General features: G+C 31.5%; 2 protein-coding genes across 4 annotated transcripts; both read right to left on the bottom strand.

Annotated features, from left to right (window-relative positions):
- Window positions 1-1,983: 1,983 nt before the first annotated feature.
- Window positions 1,984-7,539, bottom strand: LOC116130614 (uncharacterized membrane protein At1g16860-like). Of its 3 annotated transcripts, none has more exons than XM_031416337.1 (5): window positions 7,349-7,539; window positions 4,326-5,299; window positions 3,860-4,015; window positions 3,413-3,624; window positions 1,984-3,221 (listed from the first exon to the last, which is right to left on the bottom strand). In XM_031416337.1, exons 2-5 carry the CDS (start codon window positions 5,217-5,219, stop codon window positions 3,029-3,031), a joined length of 1,455 nt encoding a protein of 484 aa, XP_031272197.1. In that variant the 5' UTR covers window positions 5,220-5,299; window positions 7,349-7,539; the 3' UTR covers window positions 1,984-3,028. The 3 variants fall into 3 exon arrangements, with proteins under 3 accessions (XP_031272197.1, XP_031272199.1, XP_031272198.1); XM_031416339.1 differs by lacking the exon at window positions 7,349-7,539 and adding an exon at window positions 7,202-7,320; XM_031416338.1 differs by lacking the exon at window positions 7,349-7,539 and adding an exon at window positions 7,145-7,280.
- A 4,298-nt stretch (window positions 7,540-11,837) lies between these two features.
- On the bottom strand, window positions 11,838-17,510 carry LOC116130610 (uncharacterized membrane protein At1g16860-like). The gene is made up of 5 exons (XM_031416332.1): window positions 17,312-17,510; window positions 15,489-16,425; window positions 13,458-13,613; window positions 12,780-12,991; window positions 11,838-12,551 (listed from the first exon to the last, which is right to left on the bottom strand). The coding sequence occupies exons 2-5, from the start codon at window positions 16,365-16,367 to the stop codon at window positions 12,359-12,361; spliced, it is 1,440 nt and encodes a 479-aa protein (XP_031272192.1). The 5' UTR covers window positions 16,368-16,425; window positions 17,312-17,510; the 3' UTR covers window positions 11,838-12,358.
- Window positions 17,511-19,901: the final 2,391 nt, after the last annotated feature.

The following is a 19,901-nucleotide window of genomic DNA, read 5'->3' on the forward strand; positions in this document are numbered from 1 at the left end:
TTTGTGGGTTTTGTGGGTTTTACAATTATCGTCTTTCTTTAGGATGCTATCATTAAATGCTTTTTTTGCTATATGTGGTGGTCAATTCCAATTACAACAAATAGATTTGTGTCACGGGACCTTTATATTCATGGCTTCTTCAATGTTTCAATTAAGTTGCCTTCAGATTATACTGTTGGAATTTTTGTTGCTTTCTATGTGAGTTCTTTTCTCAACATTCTTAATTTTTTTATTTCTAAAATAATAATAATAAAAATAATTCATTTTCTTTTCTCAACAATCAAAATAAGTTTTTTCCTTTGACTCTACAACTCTCTTGCTTAAAAGTTCACATTTTTCAACAAAGTTTCTCTTTTTTCTGATTGATTTATAAACTTATCAATAATACCCGGTAGGTTATCCTGCAAGTTTTTTTGCTTTTCTTCACAAAGTTTTAAACTTTGGTTGCATATGTCAAATGGTGACATATTTGAGAAGAATCATGATGATATAGACTTTGAGTTCAATTTGTGGATTTTTTATTTATTGATTTTTTAATTGTCAATTCAATATGAAATGAACTTCAATATAGAAAATATATATTTAAAACACAAAAAAAAAAAATCAATAATAATGTAAAAAAAAATATATATATATAATAAACATACATGCGCAACGCAACTTGAAAATAAATTTAAATTATGGAAGGTCAGTATAAATTTTAAGTTTAAATAGTTAATCTTAATAATATTCAAATTATATTAAATATCATACACAATTCACTACGAAATATTGACATCGAATATCAAAGACATGTCTACAAAAATAATATCAATTGTACAAGATGATAACCCTGAAAATATAATTAGACCATATAATATTCAGATGATCTTCTCAAGTTTGATGAATGATTTAATGACATCTACCTATAATTGATATTAATAATTATACAAATACAATTATTAATTTTATTTTAACACAACTTTATATATATACTTTAAAATTTGTATAATTTAACAATTATTATGTCTTAATCTAATTAGTTTATTTTATTATAATAAATTTGTTTACGATCTATTTAAAAAACATTGAATAAACATATATGCACAACACGTGGACCCTATGTATAGTTAAATTATATAAATAAATAAAATAAAACACGAGTCCAGACTGAGTATGTTTTTCAAGATTGGATTTGGAGTTTTGGACCCGACCGTTTTCAGGATTACCCAAACTAGATTCGGGCCGAGTCTTCAAAGTTTGGGCTTCTTTGTCAAAGTTATTTATAAAATTAATAATAATTCAAAATTTAAAAATATATGACATTATTCACAAAATTTAGGATAAATTTAAGACATTATTCAAAGAAACTTTATTTTTTAATTAAATTTTTTAATTATAAATTTAACTCTATATTAAATTATTAAATTTACTTTTAATTGCATATTGTTTATAAATAATTAATTTTTCTACCCACTTTTAGGTTATAAATATTAGTTAGCTTATTCAAAATCATATTACAACAAAATTGAAATACTTTCTAGGATTCAAGATAGTGTAACAAAATTGATATTCGGAAGCTAATAGCATGACTGAGAATAATAAAATGTTTTATCTTCTAAAAATAAAATAAAATGAAACCCAACCCTAGACATAGAGATAAAACTTCTTCTCCATCAACACCTTCAGAGTTATGCCAGAATATCCAAGAAATACCCATAGGCCATAACTATCCCATATCTATTATTATTTTTTTTTTTTTTTTGGTGATCATCCAACCAACTTACAAGCATCTCAACTAATCTCCTGAAACTGAACGATCAGATATATCCCCTCAGTGAACACCTCTATTAATGACAAAAGAACTCGAACTCAAAAACATATGTTAGTCTGTTAGACCTCTTTACTCTTTTACTATCAGTCCACCCAATGGTGGTTAACTATACACAATCTTGATACTCTATATATCACTTAAAAGATACAAAATTAACATAAACATTACTCATTGTGAATAAGAGAATCAGGACTTCAAGAATTGATTCATCGGTCGCGAACCAAACATGCCCTAAAGTGAGGCATACAACATTTCTTCCTATCTAAAATGGCCTATAAAGATTTGAGCTCCGGTATTGGAATATATCAACACCCCACATCAAACTTGTAACATTTCAGCAATAAATTTATAACATATATTACAAGTTTTATAATGGAAATAAATTACTGAACCGGTACTCGTCCTTCATAAGCTCTGTATCAGCATCCCAAACAATGAACAATGCGTCTGCAAGGATTTCCTTGTCTTGTAAACTCTTAAACCTCAACTACATCTCTACCTTTCAATCTTATAAAATCTACTAGTGAGAGTTACAAATTTCCTACCAGAATTGCCGTTGTGCCGTTTATGCAAAAAAAGTGTCCCAGTAATGTAGTCTGACCATACACAATTGATAAGGCTTGTTAAGAAGTTCAACTTACAAAACTTCGGAAAAGATAAGCACACATCAAGGAAAGGATTACATGAGAGAGGAGGGGGAATTACCAAGGCTTTCTCAGTACATCGGATGGTTAAATTTAGAAGCAAGTCTTGTGTCAAGGAATCATGCTTGAATATAAGTCATTCGATATAAATTGCATCAACAAGCTAATACTTGTACAAATTTCATCAAGAGAAGTAGACACTATAGATTGCATGTGAAGACAATATACTAGTTAACTCATAACACTTTTTTTTGTTCTATTTAACATAATCGCAGTCTGCTCACACATAAATTTCCCTATGGCTCAACCAAACCCTTCTCACAAAAGCCATCACACCCTAAAAACGAAAAAATAAAAAATAAAGGGGAAGACACCCTGAAGAGCTATACAACAAGTTAATATGAGAAAACACTGCCACCAACTGGGATATTCAAGCATCACAATCACCCGTCACTCCTGAATGCTACCACTTTTACTATCCCCAGCATCAAATATTAATAGACCAAAAGAAAGAAGAAAAGAATATTTTTTTAAGGAGAAATAGAAGAAAAAGCTTACAATGCACATAGTACTAAACTGGTATGACATCATTCTTTGACGCATCTTCACATCTCAATACAATACCGTCAAGGTTAGCGGGAACAATACATTTGGCCCATTGGCATCCTGTTGTGATGGGTTCAGGTGGAGGGACAATCATGAGCACATTGTCATTCCTCTGAACAACTCCCATTACGCTAACGGTGCTTCCTTCTTTGATGTACCTATAAAACGAATACAAATATAAAAGATGTAGATACTCGTAGAAAACATACCAACTTATTTGAATACTTGAATTTGCTTGTAAGGTATATCCCCCCTTTCCAGCATGCACAGATACGGAGAAATGAAAAAGTTCCAGATATGCACCAATATTTATTGCGTAAAAGGATGATATCAAAGAGATCATTTTTACCCTTCTTTCAATCGCATTACACGATCATCAGTTGAGAGGTTCCTCTCTGCCAACCACCTGATGAACTCCGTAGACAACTCTTCTTTAGCTGGATTAACATCTATGACAAGGGAGTCATCAACATATGGTGTCACCCTTGCTCCATACCCAGTTTTAACTAATGCTCTTAACCCAGACTGGAAATCAGAGATGTAGAAGTCAACTGCACGCCTCTGTACAAAGACATATAACAGAATTGCGTCAAGTTGAAATGTAGCAGCTTAAGTGAAAGGTTTATTCCTAAGCAGACAACAGTCCCTTGATAATGGCATATAAGCACCCTTGCGTCAAATCCAGGTTCTAGTAAACAGGAATTCTCCAAAATAACTCAGGAAGCAGCAACGAATGTCCTTCACATACGAAAAATTATAAAAAAAAAATTACCATTTCAAATTTTCAATTACTCACTTCTAGCGATCTGAGGCCCCAAGTAAAACGACGATGTGTAGCGTTGGCAGCTTTAGAATCCCATCCTCGATACTCATACAAACTTGTGGATGTATATATGCATCTAGGAACTTTTTGGAAGGATGACTCGAGAGGCACATTACCACAGGTGACCACCTTCAAGAACATAACTAAACATTTTAGATCAACATCATTTGAATATTTGCAAACGGATTACAAATAACCATGAAAACAAGCACCATAAACATGCTTGAAAGTATATTTTAGTCAAAATCACATCTAAACGATTAAATGGCATTATATACAAGAGCTATATCTATTAAATCCTCTTCTCACAGTCACAATGAACTCTTTGCAACAATCATGGATGCAACTCCACTGAATCAGAAAAATAGTATAAAAATCTAGATTCACACACAAGTGCAGCAGACAGTGCAATCTGTCAATTATAATAAGATTTGCTTACCCCAGAGATCTTCACAAATTGGCCATTCTTGGCATTTCTAAGTTCAGCATCTGGATAACGAGCAATATAACCGATAATAGCATTTCTTCCCCAACAAGAATTCCAACCAAATAAAGCAGCAACAGCACCAAAAAGAACCACGACAACAATGAGAAGAATGGCATTATGCACTGCGCCAAGAATAAAACCACCAGCAATAAAGCCCATCACAAAAAGTAGAATCAATGACCACAATATTGGCTTTGGGAAATTCCTCTTGAAGGAAAAGTCCTCATCTTGGCTAAGAACAGTCACAGCCTGATTATGAGCAATAGAGCTTGGTATTTTCATTGATCCCATAGAATCCAAAGGACCAGATAACTTCCTAGGGGCCCCAGACGAATTTAGTGGACCTGAAGAGATGGGTCCAGACGTAATGAGACCAGTTGCAGGGAGAACAGGAGGAAGGGGACCAGAGTTTTGGCGGCCACTTGGTGTTACTCCACCCGATTGAGGGCCTGAAGATTTCTTTACAGGCTCCCCATGTTTATTAAGTGGTCCAGAGTTTGACTTCTTTAATGAAGCCGAAGCAGACATCCCTCCAGAAGCTACAGGACCGGATGTGAAACCAGCTCGAGCAGACGCATTAGGCATGATTGGACCTGAATGCGAAGCAGCACCTCCAAAAGATCCGGTCCTGGAAGGAGCACTATTTATAGGTCCAGATTTTCTAGACTTGGAACCATCAACAGGGATATCAAACATTTTCCCTAGTTCTCCAGATTTCTTGATATCACCACCTGTATAAGGCACGGCTACTGAACTCATTGTTGGTGTCCTTTCTTTCGGCTGCTCAGGCCGGCCCGATACGTAAAGGCCATTGCTGAGTTGATGAGATGGGAATCTAGAACCCATCTATTTTATATATGAGACTGCCCAGAATACTACACACAATACACTACTAGCAGCACAGTGATGAGATTTTCACAGCCCACCTATTAACAGAAAATACAATAGGAGTCAGAAGCAACGTTCACCAACAAAAAATATTATGGATGTTACTTCATGACTATCAAGGGCCGTAAATCAATAAGTATATAACTAATTATTAATACTAAAATTTCTATCAGTTTCCTATTAAAAGGAAAATGATAAAAAGAACCCGATAACCCGCACAAGCATATACAGATATATAAACAAGACAAGTTTAAACTTATTCATGTAGTTAATAGTAGTGCCATTGGAGCAACTGGACAAGACAAAGAAAGAAGCCCAAAAGTTTTGATAGTTAATATCATATCAGACTTTCAAATTGAGAAACTATCAGACTTTCAATAGAGCAAATGAAATGGGTGATTAAAGATAATCTGAGAAACACAATGCAGCAAAATCTCAACCAAAAACGAAATGCAAAGTTCAAATCATGGTAACTAGCTCCAAATTGAATCTAAAACTAGTAAAAGGACAGTTCCTACTAAAGTGAAAATTTTACTAACATAGTTGAACAAACTTGATGAAGCTAAAATGTGCAAAAACAGGATTTCTAAAATCAGATTACTCTCATGGCGCATCCAAATGAAAACATAAAATAGTTAATACCCAAAGGAATGAAGAGCGATAAATCAATTGAATAGCCCAAATACAAGTCTCTGAGTTTCTACAATGGGCCTAATTCCATATCTAAATACCCAGCAACCCCAAGAACTACAGCAAGAAGAAGAAGGAGGACTAGAGAATTAAAGAAGCTGCTTATTTTCTCTTTCTCTACATTTTAAGCAACAAAACAATTTCAAAAATTAAGTTACTTAAATTTAATTAAAAATATGAAATAAAAGTTAGTTGTAATTGCAAGAGAAGAACATCAGAGCCCAATCAGAAAAGTTACAGAAACCAACAGAATTCACTACTTAGGAAAGCAAAACCTACAAAAAGTTATACGAGCCAATAAAAGGCAGTTTTTAACTGATGAACTTGTCTGGACTAAAATTTCACAATTTCAAATTTTGAATATCCTTAACACCGCACTGTTTCTATGCAACTAAAACAAAGTAGGATCACTTGAGTAGAGAAAACCAAGAACGTTAGAACAAAGAAAAAAATATAGAAGAAGAAGAAAACTGTATAATTGTGAGAGTCAAGTTGTCAGTTAGTTATTGTCATATGAAGCTTTCAATGATAAAATATTCTCATGTTTCCACCTATCCTTCAGATTTCTGGTAACACTATGCTCTAAAAAGTAAATTACAAAATTTCATTGGAATATCAATATCATCTAATCCCAAAGAAGTCAAAACATAACATTTGTAGACTTCAACCATCCACAGAACCAGAATCAATCTACCCACAATTACCATTTCAAACAAAATCCTAAAAGATCTAAGAATTTACTTTCACTTGAGCAGAAATCCAAGTTTCAATACTTGAAAGTTCTTCCCGTATCTTATTTTTACTCCACTATCAAACAAGGAAAAAGAATAAATGTCTAATGAGACCAAAACGTTCCATTTAAGGAAGGTTTCACATAAAAAGTAACATTTGTATACATCTCACAAGCTACAACTACAGAACCAAACTCAAAAAGCAAATCAAAGAAACTAAGCATACCCACATCACCATTTTGACCAAAAAATCATTGAAATAAGACAAGATCTACCACTAACAAGTAGATTTTTCAAGCTCAAGAGCTCGGCTAAACATAAAAAAAATCAACATATCCCCCAGATTGGACCCTCTAAATTCCTTCTCTCATCCAACATTTCCCAAGAAACAAACAAAAAAAAAATAAAAAACAAAACAGTTCAACAAAACCACAAATAAGCACCAAAAACTTCGAGTTTTACCATTAAAGGACTTTAAAGAAGCAATTTTTGAGGCGAATTGAAGAAACAAAAGCATACCCAGATGACCATTTTGAGCAAAACCCAAGAAAATGGGAAAGATCTAGGAAAAGAAGCAGAGATTTGAGGTGGGTTCAAAGCTAAAGAGTAGAGTAGGCATAGAGGGAAGGACAAAATGGGAATTAAGAAAAATACAAACAAACTGACCTGTAAAAGTAGTTTGAGTTTTAGTAGCAGTAGTGGCAGTAGCAGTAACAACAGCAACAACTGAAGAAGAGGAAGAAATCTGACATCTCAAGATGTGAAGACATAATAACAGCAAGTAGTTAAAAGTAAGTAGAAGAAGCAGAAACAAAGAGAACAAGAAATCTGTTGCGGTTTTTGTTTTTGTTTCTCTCGCTAGAAAATTAAAATTAAAATAAAAAGTAATAATTTCTCTCTCTAAAAGTTAAATAAATACCCCTGAGGTATGATGTACTAAAAATCCTCCCGAGGTCTCTAAAATAACAAAAGTTTCCCCGCCGTTAAACAACTATTAGTAAACCATTAAAATTTATAAATATTATCTAATTACCCTCTACCATTTATTTTAACACTGAGATGATTGCTTGCCCCTTGAGATTGGGGTCTACCATAGTTCAGATTATGCAATTTAAACTACTAAGATAAACCTCCGCTGATTATGGCATACATTAACCCATGTATGGGCAAAATAGATAATTCACTCACATATATATAAAGGTAAACGGTTGATTTACTTATAATTCACTCGTGTTTGTGTAAAAAATGTTATTTCAAAATCATGACGTGATTGAAGGTTGTTAGTTTGGGGTGGGGTATATCTAATATTTGAAAAGTCATAATGATCTTGGCTATTAGATTAAACCTGGGGGTAGACTAGACTAAGTCTTTCTCTCTTTAACATCTATAAACTTAGGGGGTTTTCTGTTATTTTTTAAACATTAGAGAGATTTTAATTACTTTATCATACCTCAGGGGATTAATTGATTAACTGAAATGATTAAAAAAAAAAAAATGTGTGTCACTTGAGAGAACCGCAATAGCTGGTGGGTTATCTCGTCCGGCAAAAGCCTCCAAACGGAAGCAAAAATGATTATTAAGATAAAATTGTTATCATTTTATTTTTATTAGTTTAATAAATTAAATAAATAAATAAGATGATCATTGTTCCCTGGAAATGCTTTATTTCTCCTCTTTGATGCCACTGTTTTAAAGATACTTTCTCTCTTTGTTAGGTACTTAGTGACATGATATAATTTGTTACTTTCTGAAATTACAATAATACCCTCTTCTTTTATTTTTTTTATTTTTTTTTATTTTTTTTTCTGTGAGGATTTTGTGAAATTTGATACACAACTCAAACCTAAAAATAATAATATAATAAATAAATAAATAAATACTGTATTACAATTATTTACAAGTAAGGGTGTATTTAATAGTTTCAGAAAATCGTCACGATATTTTTTTATTTTTTGAGAAATAGGATTATACTCTAATTTTTATATGGTTGTGGCAAAAAAAAAAATAAAGGATTAAATTAATAAATTTTAATTGAAAATGAACATGTGTGTTTTATTTTATTGCCCAATTAGTAGTCTTTAATAATTGTTGAATAAAATAAAATAATTAATTTCTTAATTCTAATTAAAAATAAAATTAAGGAGCAATAAACAACACTAAGAAGTGTCATATCAAATCCACATTAGGTCTTTATCACAATAGGAAATTTATAATTAAGATAAGAAATTGATTTAACCAAAGTCAACATGTCATATTCATAGGAAAAATAAAATATAAAATGGATTTCTTAAAATATTTATATTTTTGGAATAAATATTTTATTTCAAAGACTCATTAGTGGGAGACAACAATGAATGTTGAAATATCCACGTTATCACCAAACTTTTTTATTTTATTTTCCCTCGTTTCTCAAGTTTCCAACTTTCTTGCCTTTAATTATATAATTCTAATTCATTGTTTGTTTATATTTTGCAATTATTATTATTATTATTATTTTTTTTTTTATTTTTTTTTTTTGTTAAGAAAAGAAAAAAGAAGAATCAAATCCATTGATATTGCTAATTTGTTTTGAATGATTTAGTGATAGTCATTGATATTATTCTTCGAGTCAAATTATCTCAATTATGATCCTATGTTGTAGAAGAAATTGGTCTTATTAACTACCCATAGGTGGTCGAGCGGAGCAATAAACACCCTTGGATGTATTACTCAAAAGTTTTTTAGTTTAATTTCTTTCAATTACTAATAAGGTGGCCACTGGAGAGTTTACTTAGTCGTTAACTTCAGGACCCCAAGGAATTAGTCGAGGTGCGTCCAAGCTGGTCCGACCACCCCCGATTACCAAAAAAAAAGAAAAGGTCTTGTTACCTTTTTTTATAGACAATTTTAGGTTAATTTTGTTCGCCTTAAAAGATTGGTATGCCTCAAGCCACCTAGCGGTTTTGAATATTTTTAGCATTTTGTTTTTATATTTTAAGAGGGTTTTTGATATTTTCAAGTAGGTAATTAATAATTTTCAAAATATTTTACCACACTTGGACTTAAGCATTTTCTGGGTTGTGAATGAAATTAACTCTAAATTTTAAAATTATATTTTTATTTCACATATTTTTCCTAATTATAACAATTTACTAGACTAATGTATTTTTAATAAGAATAAAAAATTGCTGAATTTTCATAAAAAAAAAAAAAAAATTTCTAAAATTTTAATAAAGTGTTTACTTAATGAACTAAGTTTGCTAGTAAGATAATTTTGGATAGAAATAGTAGAAATTCAATGGTTAAATCCAACTAAGGGTAGTTTGGTAAATGTAGAAGATTTCTTAAGATTAAAGTTGAAAAAGACTCTAGAGTCTTGAGACAAGTATGACTTAATGGTCAAGATTGAATAATAGGTTTGTGTTTTCAATACTACTTTCAATTACTTAAAAATAATATATATATTTATTTTGAAATTGTTATGCTTAAATAATCAAGGCTGACAAAAGTTTACATTAGTAAGTACCAAATAAGAGTTTATGAAGTTTTTGTACTATCTAATAGCTGTCACGTAATCCCAAAACAAAAAGAATATGGTTGTTATCAACCCAACAGATTCAGGTTTTATCTATAAGTGACTGAGAACTACACACATGTCCAAGCCTCAGATAATTTGAGAATATTTCATAAGTTATCAGTCAATGGGAGGCAAGGAAGGACTTGCACAACACCTATCTACCCACTTGCAGATTTATAATCATTACCTTGAATTCAGCTACTATAAATAGAGGACTTTCCTCTCATTTTTTGGGATCCTGATCCCTCATTCTGATTCTGATTGTAATCTTTATTTTCAGAGAAAAGATAACCTATGAGAAAGAAATTGACTTGATATTCTCTCTGAATACTCAGTCATTGTACCTCTGCTCACTGTTCGTTACACGCGATCTCTTGTAAACTATCATATGTAAAAGAAACAGTAGACATATGAATCACTTTAAGCATTCGAACTGCTTTAAAAATTATTTCTCATTTATTATTCAGTCTTTGCATTCAATTATATTGATTAGCTCTCTCATAATCATTTACGTGTGATTTTTAAAAATAGCTTAGCATTTTACACATGTAGGTCGTTGGTGTCAAAATAAAGCGTCAATAGAAATTAATGTAAAAATATTTGGTTTAAAAAATGAATTGAAAATGTTTAATTGAAGAAACAATTGATAAATAAAAGGATAAGTTTCATTTACTTTCTTTAAAGTTTGACTTAATTATTGTAGACCCTCTTGTTTTTAAGATTAGTATTAAGTAGGGACCTCTCACAACAGATATTTATCTTCTATATTTTACATAATTAATTTCATAACTTTATTAAGCTTTTTTTTTTTTTTTAAAAAGATACTAAATTTTAATTCCCTTTGATTTTAATTTTTGAGTTAATTTCTTCCACCATAAAAGATTAATTAATCTCAACTGTCGAAATAATTTTTGAGAGAAGTCTTTTTTATTTGTGATAATCAAAAACTGTTTTCAGATTAAAAATCATAGAAAACTATAAATGCGACTTGTAATTATTTTCTAATTTTACACTAAACTTTTAGAATTGTATTCAAAAACTGTTTTTGCAAACTTTTTATTCTTTTACCAATTGCATTTTCATACAATTTTTTGCATCCTTGTTTTCAAACCAATATATATAATATAAATTCCATGTCAAATGGGCAATATTAAGATTTTTTTTTCATTGTAATTTTGATATTTTGGGAGGATTTTACTAATATTTTTAAGGGTTTTTTTTGGTAATGTTGGGGGAAAAAAAAAAAAAAGGTTGAGGGGAGAATTCCAAGAGTGGATATTTTATGAAGTTTGGCCATTTTTCTGTTGTAAATTGATTTCCTTGTGTTAAAATGAACTTTGCCTTTGCAACGAGAAGATCAAATGAAAAACATATTCATTCTTGCAGTGACCTCAATATTTTGAATCAAATGAACTTGGCATAAAAAGGAAATCCAGTTGGCCCATAAAATATTTCTTCATAGACAAGTGATCAAACTGAATAATCAACTTCACACCAGTGACACTGGCTAGATTTTCCCGAATTACAATCCTTCAACGTATTATACAATTACGAGATTTTAGAACCGAACAAATACGACATTCTATAACAATTCGCTAGTAAAGGAAAATAGAATCAAAATAATGTAATTGTAAATACACAGAAATCAAATAACTGGTTTACAGACTGAACCAAATATAACACAAAAAAAATAAGCTACATTGACAGAATTTTGAGCATTTAACAGGGGTATTACATTTTACGTTCCGAGTGGAAGTGTAAAACACAATCTAATAATACCTTGTGACATTTCCTTTTTTCTTTTCACCCACATAACAGAAAAATCTGCTCAAACAAGCAAATATTCCCCACTAAATCAAGCCAGCCCCATTACAAAAGCTTTGAAGCCCTAAAAAATGGAAATGAAATCGCCAAAACTATACAAAAGTTTACGGAAAAAGAAGGAAAAAAAAAAAAATAATAATAAGAAAAGAAACCCAACACCTCATTTTAAGCCATCATACTAATGGTTACTTATCACTACAAAACCACCACACACCACCATCAAATTAGTAGAGGGAACTAATATTTTCCAGCAGGGTAAACACATAAAGAAGTTTGCGATGCACATACACTACTTACTAGACCGGGATGACATCGTTATTTGATGTATCTTCACATCTCAAAATGATACCTTCAAGGCTTGTTGGAAAGATACATTTGCTCCATTGAAATCCAGTGGCTATCGGCTCCGGTGGAGGGATGATCATAAGCACATTGTCATTTCTCTGAACGATTCCCATTACACTAACTGTGCTACCTTCTTTGATGTACCTACAAAAGCAGCAATCCCAACTTTCCACAAGATTAACCCAGAAACCATAAACGATCTTCCAATATGATAAATGCTGCAAGACTCTTGATCATCAACTTATTACATTGACCATAAGGAATTCCTTGTGAAAATACTAGTATGTTTTTGCAATGTTAACACCTTAGGACACATACAAGATTCCAATGACTACGATGAACTTAATAGTTAAACGGTAGAGAGTATCTTACCCTTCTTTCAATCGCATCATTCGATCATCACTTGAAAGGTTTTTCTTTCCCAACCACCTGACAAACTCTGGAGACATGTCTTTATTTTCTGGTTTAATATCAATAACAACAGAGTCATCGACAAATGGAGCTACCCTTGCACCATTTCCAGTCTTAACCAGAGCTCGCAACCCAGATTGGAAATCAGAGATGTAGAAGTCGACCACGTGCCTCTGTCAAACAACAAAAAGAAATTCAATAAGACATGAGCTTCGAAATCTCACGGTTAAGTCCTTGACAACCAAGCGTCTAAAAGTTTCCTGACTATCAAGCTTGGAAGGATCAATAATATTCCTTTTCTAGAAGTCAGTAAAAGTTGAGGGTTTTAAGAGTATCAAAAGAAAATGTCAAGGGTAGGACTACTGTTGCTCAATGGAAACATAAGGTATCCCAGAACAAAATAGTGTCAGGCATTCATGCTTCACTTCAGATACTTAACATGAGATGGCTACTCCTATAGCTTCCAACACGTAGATCAAGACTTAAATGAGAAGATCATCAATTCAGATTTTTTTTTTTTTTTTTTTTTTTTTTCTACAGAAAAAAATGGCCATTTGGGGCATGACCTTGGTCTAACAGATCCTTGAAAACAAATCTATGGTCAAAACATAAAAAGAAAAAGCCTTTTAGGTTACTTACATCTAATGACCTCAATCCCCATGTAAAATGGCGGTGTTTAGGGTTGGCTGGTTTTGAACCCCATGCTCGATACTCATGTAAACTTGTAGATGTATAGACACATCTAGGAACTCTTCGGAATGATGATTCAAGGGGCACGTTGCCGCAGGTAACCACCTTCAACAAGAAAAATAAAAATGTCATCAGACATTCAAAAAATTGTCATTTAAGCATAAGAAAAGGGGAAAAAATCAAATTCCAATGAAGAAATTCAATCCAGAACATGCCCTGATACAATAAATTATCTGTCAAGGAAACTATTGGCTCATGTCAAGTTAAGGAAGTTATTTAAGCAGCTAACAAAATCTTCCAGTAAGAAAGCTATTAAATTATGATGCCGTGAAGCAATTATTTAGTTAGCGACAAATGTTGTTAACTAGGAAGCTTTGACTTTAAAAATCCTTAAAAAAAAAAAAAAAAACACTAATAAATGGGCTACTCACAATACAACTGTCAACAAAAAATACAAAAACGAGAGAATATACCTAAATCAACTTCCTATCGATATATTCATCAGATTCCATGTAGATGTAAGTTCAAGCATCCGACCATTACTTTTTGTTTTCAATTTGAGCTGATATAGGATGAGTAAAGATTGCTTTGACCTCCAGCTTTATCATGTAACAATAGATAAGCTAAAGCCAATTTCTAGAGAAGAAATACTATGAAACGCACCACTATACTTCAGCCAGTTAAAATAGTTTATGAAGCCCTCTTGTCTTATCATTTTTATCATCACAAGTGCTCTTCCTTCAGTGTCATGCCTTAGTTCCTTTCTCTTTTCCTTCCTTTTTTCCTTTTTCAAACACCACGGTAAGAGTTATAACCATGGGAAGTCACTAATGCAGTTGTTCTTACTACGCTGTTCGTTTAACCATTAAATATTTATGCTAGTGATGTATTATTTTACTTAGACAGAATATCTAACAAAATATTCAGTACCATGGTATATTCTATGTACATGTGCAATACAAAAGTATATTAGATCTGTGAATGAAATAATATTACATGTATACATGTTTCTGATTGGAGTGCATATTGTTTATTTGAATGTTAGTTATGACTAGTCCATTCTTATTTACAAAGTTCTACCAACATGATGAAGACAAAAGATGTAGTAACTTTTAAGGGATGTTAATATCATGTCAAGTAAAAAAAGATACTTACTATCTTCCAATTCTAAAGTTGGACAAAGAAAAGCTTTCAAGGAAGTTAATAATGGGACAAGGTCAAAGGGATGTACTGATAGTAATTAAAGGTGCAAGACAACAGGTTTCAAGTCCTGAAAAAGAAATTCAAGATTGAGAAGAATTGATCTTCTATTTTTACTTGGACTTCTACCACAGGGTTGACCGTATAGATCATTAGTTATGTGCCTCTTTGATTATTAAAGTGACTTAAAGTTATGCTTTAGCTTCATCTTTTAGATGGATGCCTATTCATTGCTTTGTATGATTCTCCATAATGGAAAATTTAAGAAGCAGGTCCATTAATCTTCACATTGAACTTTTCAAAATTTATTTGAGAAAATTACCACTTTATTTATCATTGGAACTGTTATTAATTATTTGTAGTGTAGATTTATTTATTTTTTTGTCATTTCTAAATTAGGGTTAAGGTTTGTAAAACTATGGAAAAAGAATACTAATTGCATTTAAGAGTGCTAGATTGTGATATTAGTTCTCTCATTCTAACAAAAACTTGAAGACTTTCTTCATTACCAAAAGTAAAATGTTCCTTGTAATTCTTATAGCACAAAACTGTCCTAAAAAATTTGTGAAGATGCAAATGAATCAAATTTAATAGAAAATCTATTGTTATAAAACTTTTTCAATTTTCTCTATCCTTTCTGATTAGCAAAGCTTGTTGAGCTCTTCCATTCCTACCACTAAACTATTCAATTCTCACTAATCCCACTACATTGTGTCAGCTCAAATTGCAAAAGTAGCAAATAAAGAAACAAATAATTTCTGTAAGCAGAAAGTAACATACCCCAGTAACCTTCACAAATTGCCCATTTTTGGCAGTTCTGAGATCAGCATCAGGATAACGTGCAATGAAATCTGTAATAGCTCTTCTCCCCCAACATGAATTCCAAACAAATATTGCAGCAATAGCACCAAAAAGAACCACAATAACAATGAGGAGAATGGGATTGTGAACCGCTCCAAGAATAAAACCACCAGCAATGAACCCCATCAGAAATATCAGAATCACCAACCATAATACAGGCTTTGGAAAGTTCTTCCTGAAGGAAAAGTCCTCATCTTGACTAATAGTAGTAACAGCCTGATTATTTGCAATTGAGGAACTGTGTGTTTTGAACGATCCTCCATTGTCTAAAGAACCAGATACTTTTCGAGGGGCCCCAGAAGAATTTAGGGGGCCTGAAGAAATGGGCCCAGATGTAATGAGACCTGTAGCAGGGAGATTTGGTGGAATTGGGCCAGAGTTTTGCCGTGTAACTCCACCAGACTGAGGGCCAGATGACTTCTTTATAGGTTCCCCATGTTTATTCAATGGTCCAGAATTTGTCTTCTTCATTGAAGTTGAACCAGACATGCCCCCAGATATAGGACCAGAGGCGTTATAGCCAGAACGAACAGCAGCATTAGGAATTGACCCAGAATGCGTAGTAGCCCCTCCAAAAGATCCAGTCCTTGAAGGAGCACCAGTGATAGGCCCAGATTTCCTAGATTTAGCACCATCGATATCAAACATTTTACCCAGTTCTCCGGATTTCTTAATATCACCACCAGTATAGGGCATGGCCACTGAGCTCATTGTTGGAGTCTTTTCTTTAGGCTGCTCAGGCCGACCTGATACATAAAGGCCATTGCTGAGCTTATGAGATGGGTACCTGGAACCCATCGAGGCTCTTCACAAGAACTGAAATTAAGAAACCTCGCAAAGAATTTGTAGTCCTGCTCTGTAAAGACAAATGTCAAAGTGCATGGAAGCATTTTAGAACAACAAATTGGTCATATAGAACCATGCATCAACAATTAAAATTCTAATTCACAAACTGCTGTCATCAAGACCAAGCCACAGTAAATCTAGATAACGGCAAAAGTATATGATGCTCGGAACTTGAGCTTGCAGCCAACAAATCACAGAAACACAAATGCCATCAACACCTTAATTTTAGATGTCATCTCCAATTTCCAACTAAGCACAACAAAAGTAGGTTTCCCAGTCGGATTGTTATTAGCAAAAGCAGAAATTTGAGCAACTAGCTAGATACAAACTAAAAAATTCAGAGTGATATGCAAAAATAAGAGAGTTTTATTCACATCAAAGCAACCTAAGAGGAAGCCTTTTCCTTAATGTTACCAAAATTCTCAATAAATCAATTGAAACTAAATAACAAAACCAACAATGGCCAGATTTAAATTTAACAACAATAACCGATCTACAAATTGCAACGATAAATAAACACATAAAACAATGAAAAATAACAAAAACTAAATAATTAAAAACCTCTTTTCCCCAATAACCAATCATGGAATCTTACAACAAAATTTTGTCCTTTAAGGCCTAAACAATCAAAATAAAACACAATAAACATTTAAAATTCCCTTTGTTCCCCTAGATCAATTAAACATCAGATCAAATTTCCACTCATTCTCTCTATTTTCTTTCACTTCAACTTTCTCACTAACCAAACAAATCTCACTCCCTCAACTCACATTCCCCACCCAAATTTTCCCACATGTCAAACACACAAAAAACCCCAATAAAGACATCAAAATAAACAACTCGACAGCAAAAACGCGAAGAATGAGCAAAAAAGAAGAGAACCCAGTTGAGAATACCTGAGAATAAAATGTGGGTATTAGTTGAATGAATGAAACTGAAGTAATACTAGTAAAAAGTGAAGCAACAGTAAGGAAAATGAGATCCCATCTGCAAATCTCTCTCTCTCTCTCTCTCTCTCTCTCTCTCTCTCTTTGGGTTTTTCTCTTCAAAGAGCCGCAACAACTGGTGGGTTGTCTCTACCTGCAAATGAAAAAAACACCCACTAAACAATAATTATTGTTTTTTATTAAAATATTTGAGATGAAAACTCACCTTTCACCTTCTTCTCTCTCTCTCTCTCAAATTATACCAAAGTGAGTGAAGTGATGGATTGTGTCAAATGTCAGAACTGTCCCTGCTATTTCTGTTATTTTTTCCTGATTTGTGCCGATTGCTTACTCACCACTTCATGGATAATTCTTTTTGGATTTTCTTTTTCTTTTTCATAATTAATAATTAATTTTTTTAATTATATTAAAATTTGTTTCCATTATAAATATCAGATTAAAATTCGTAATAGATAATAATGGTAATAAAATATATTTTTGATTTGAAAGTATTTCTATAATTATTTTGTTTTAATAATTTGGGAAAGTAAATTATTTTTTGATATACTATGGAAATCAAATGTGGGTATGAGACAACAGATGCATGTATCAACATATTAAGGTAAAAACAAAATTACAACTTGAAACTATTATTATGGTAATAAAATTAATGTAAAACTTGTAATCAAATCTTGATTATACTATAATACAACGGTGTATCAATATATGTCAGCATAAAACTTGTAAAATATAAAGTGAAACTATTATGATAAAATAGTATATCTAGGATTTTATTGTAATAGGTTGTTGTATAGATACATTGACGTAAAACCTTATAAAATTATAAGGTTAAACTTGTAAATTAAAAAGGGAAAACTTATATAATGTGGTTTCTTTTTTTTTTAATCGGGATGTCTGGACCAGTTTACGAACACCTCAACTAATTTTTTGGGATTCTGAAACTAGCAATCAAGTAAGAGACTTAGTAATTACCCTAAATATAAAAAAGAGACTTAAATTTATGACCCTTTGGATAATACACTCAAAACTTCCTATGAATCACTAAACCTGTTAAAATAGTTTATAATGTGGTATTATAGTTGAAGCCATCAAATCAAAATGTGGAAAGGTGACAATTTTACAATTTTCTTGTTTTAAATGTTTTTACTTTGACAATGAGACTTAATGACTTTGATTGTGACCATTGTTCAAAAATAGCAAATATATATATATATATTTTTTTTTTGATAATTTATGAATTTATGTAGTTGGTGACACATGATAATTAACAGTGCCGATTAACATATCTGTAATTTATATTACACCATTATTGGTTATTAGTTGTCCTGGATAATTATGTGTACCAAACATTAGAAATTTTTTATTATTAACTTGTTTTTAATTAAATTTATAAATCATTTTTAATCAAACACTATATATATATATATATATATATATATATATAGTTGAATATCCATTGGTTAATCGACACGTGACATATTTTAGAAACTCTAAAATTACTCTATTTTGATATATTGGATTAACAAGCCAATCAAATTGTTCTATCTTGACACATTGGGTTGATATTTATTGTTCTATCTATAATTATTAATTAATTAAAAACTGGGATATGTATTAATAATTAATAATAATAATATATGTGTATTGTATTAGCATTTTAAATGTCTAACCATAATGACACCTTAGATTTATGATTGCCATGTGGTTGAATTTTATTACTAATGATATAGACAATATTAATTGTTGCGTTGGTATTCCAAAGTCTAAATAAATAGACATAAAGATTTGATTATATAGGTGCATTGCATTAGTAGTAAAAATATACATGTTTATTAATAATTATATAGGTGCATTGTATTGACATTGCAAACCTTTCTTCATATTCAATTCGTATTTAATTGTGTTGGCATTCGAAAAGTCTAAATAAAGGGTTATAAAAGGGGCGTATGTTCAATTGTGTATTATCGCAATATGATAGTTGGGATCAACAATACATATGATCTTTTGTTAATTGTTTATAGGTCATGTTAGTTTGTGTCAATAGTATGTCTGTTCTTCATGATTTTTTATTTATTTATGTTTTTGTTATTGTTTACAAGTCAAAAATTCATGAATTGACATAGAATAAAGGAAGGATGTCCGATTGACATTGTCAAATGAGTTGTTATTTTGATTTGTTTTTCTGAACTGTAAGTATATCTTCTAACTATTTTAATACGAAATTGTAAGTATATCTCCTAACTATTTTAACGGTTATTATTTGGTTGAATGATTATTTTTGTTCGGTTAATTTATTTGAATAATTAATTGTGTTAGTCCTATCGAACAGTAAGTGTATTTCTTAACAATTTTAATATGAAGATTAATTAACTTTTGTTGATTTCGTTTTTAGGTAACAGTTGTTATACGAATGAATAATTGTTCCTTAACAATTTTAACATAAAGATCGATTAAATTTTGTTATGTTTGTTTTCAAGGAAATATTCATGTATTTTACTAAGATCAAATCGAGAATGATCCTATTATCAGCTGAAATGTG

This window comes from Pistacia vera, unplaced genomic scaffold (assembly GCF_008641045.1).
Source record: "Pistacia vera cultivar Batoury unplaced genomic scaffold, PisVer_v2 Contig223, whole genome shotgun sequence".
In the NCBI taxonomy this organism is placed as follows: Eukaryota; Viridiplantae; Streptophyta; class Magnoliopsida; order Sapindales; family Anacardiaceae; genus Pistacia; species Pistacia vera.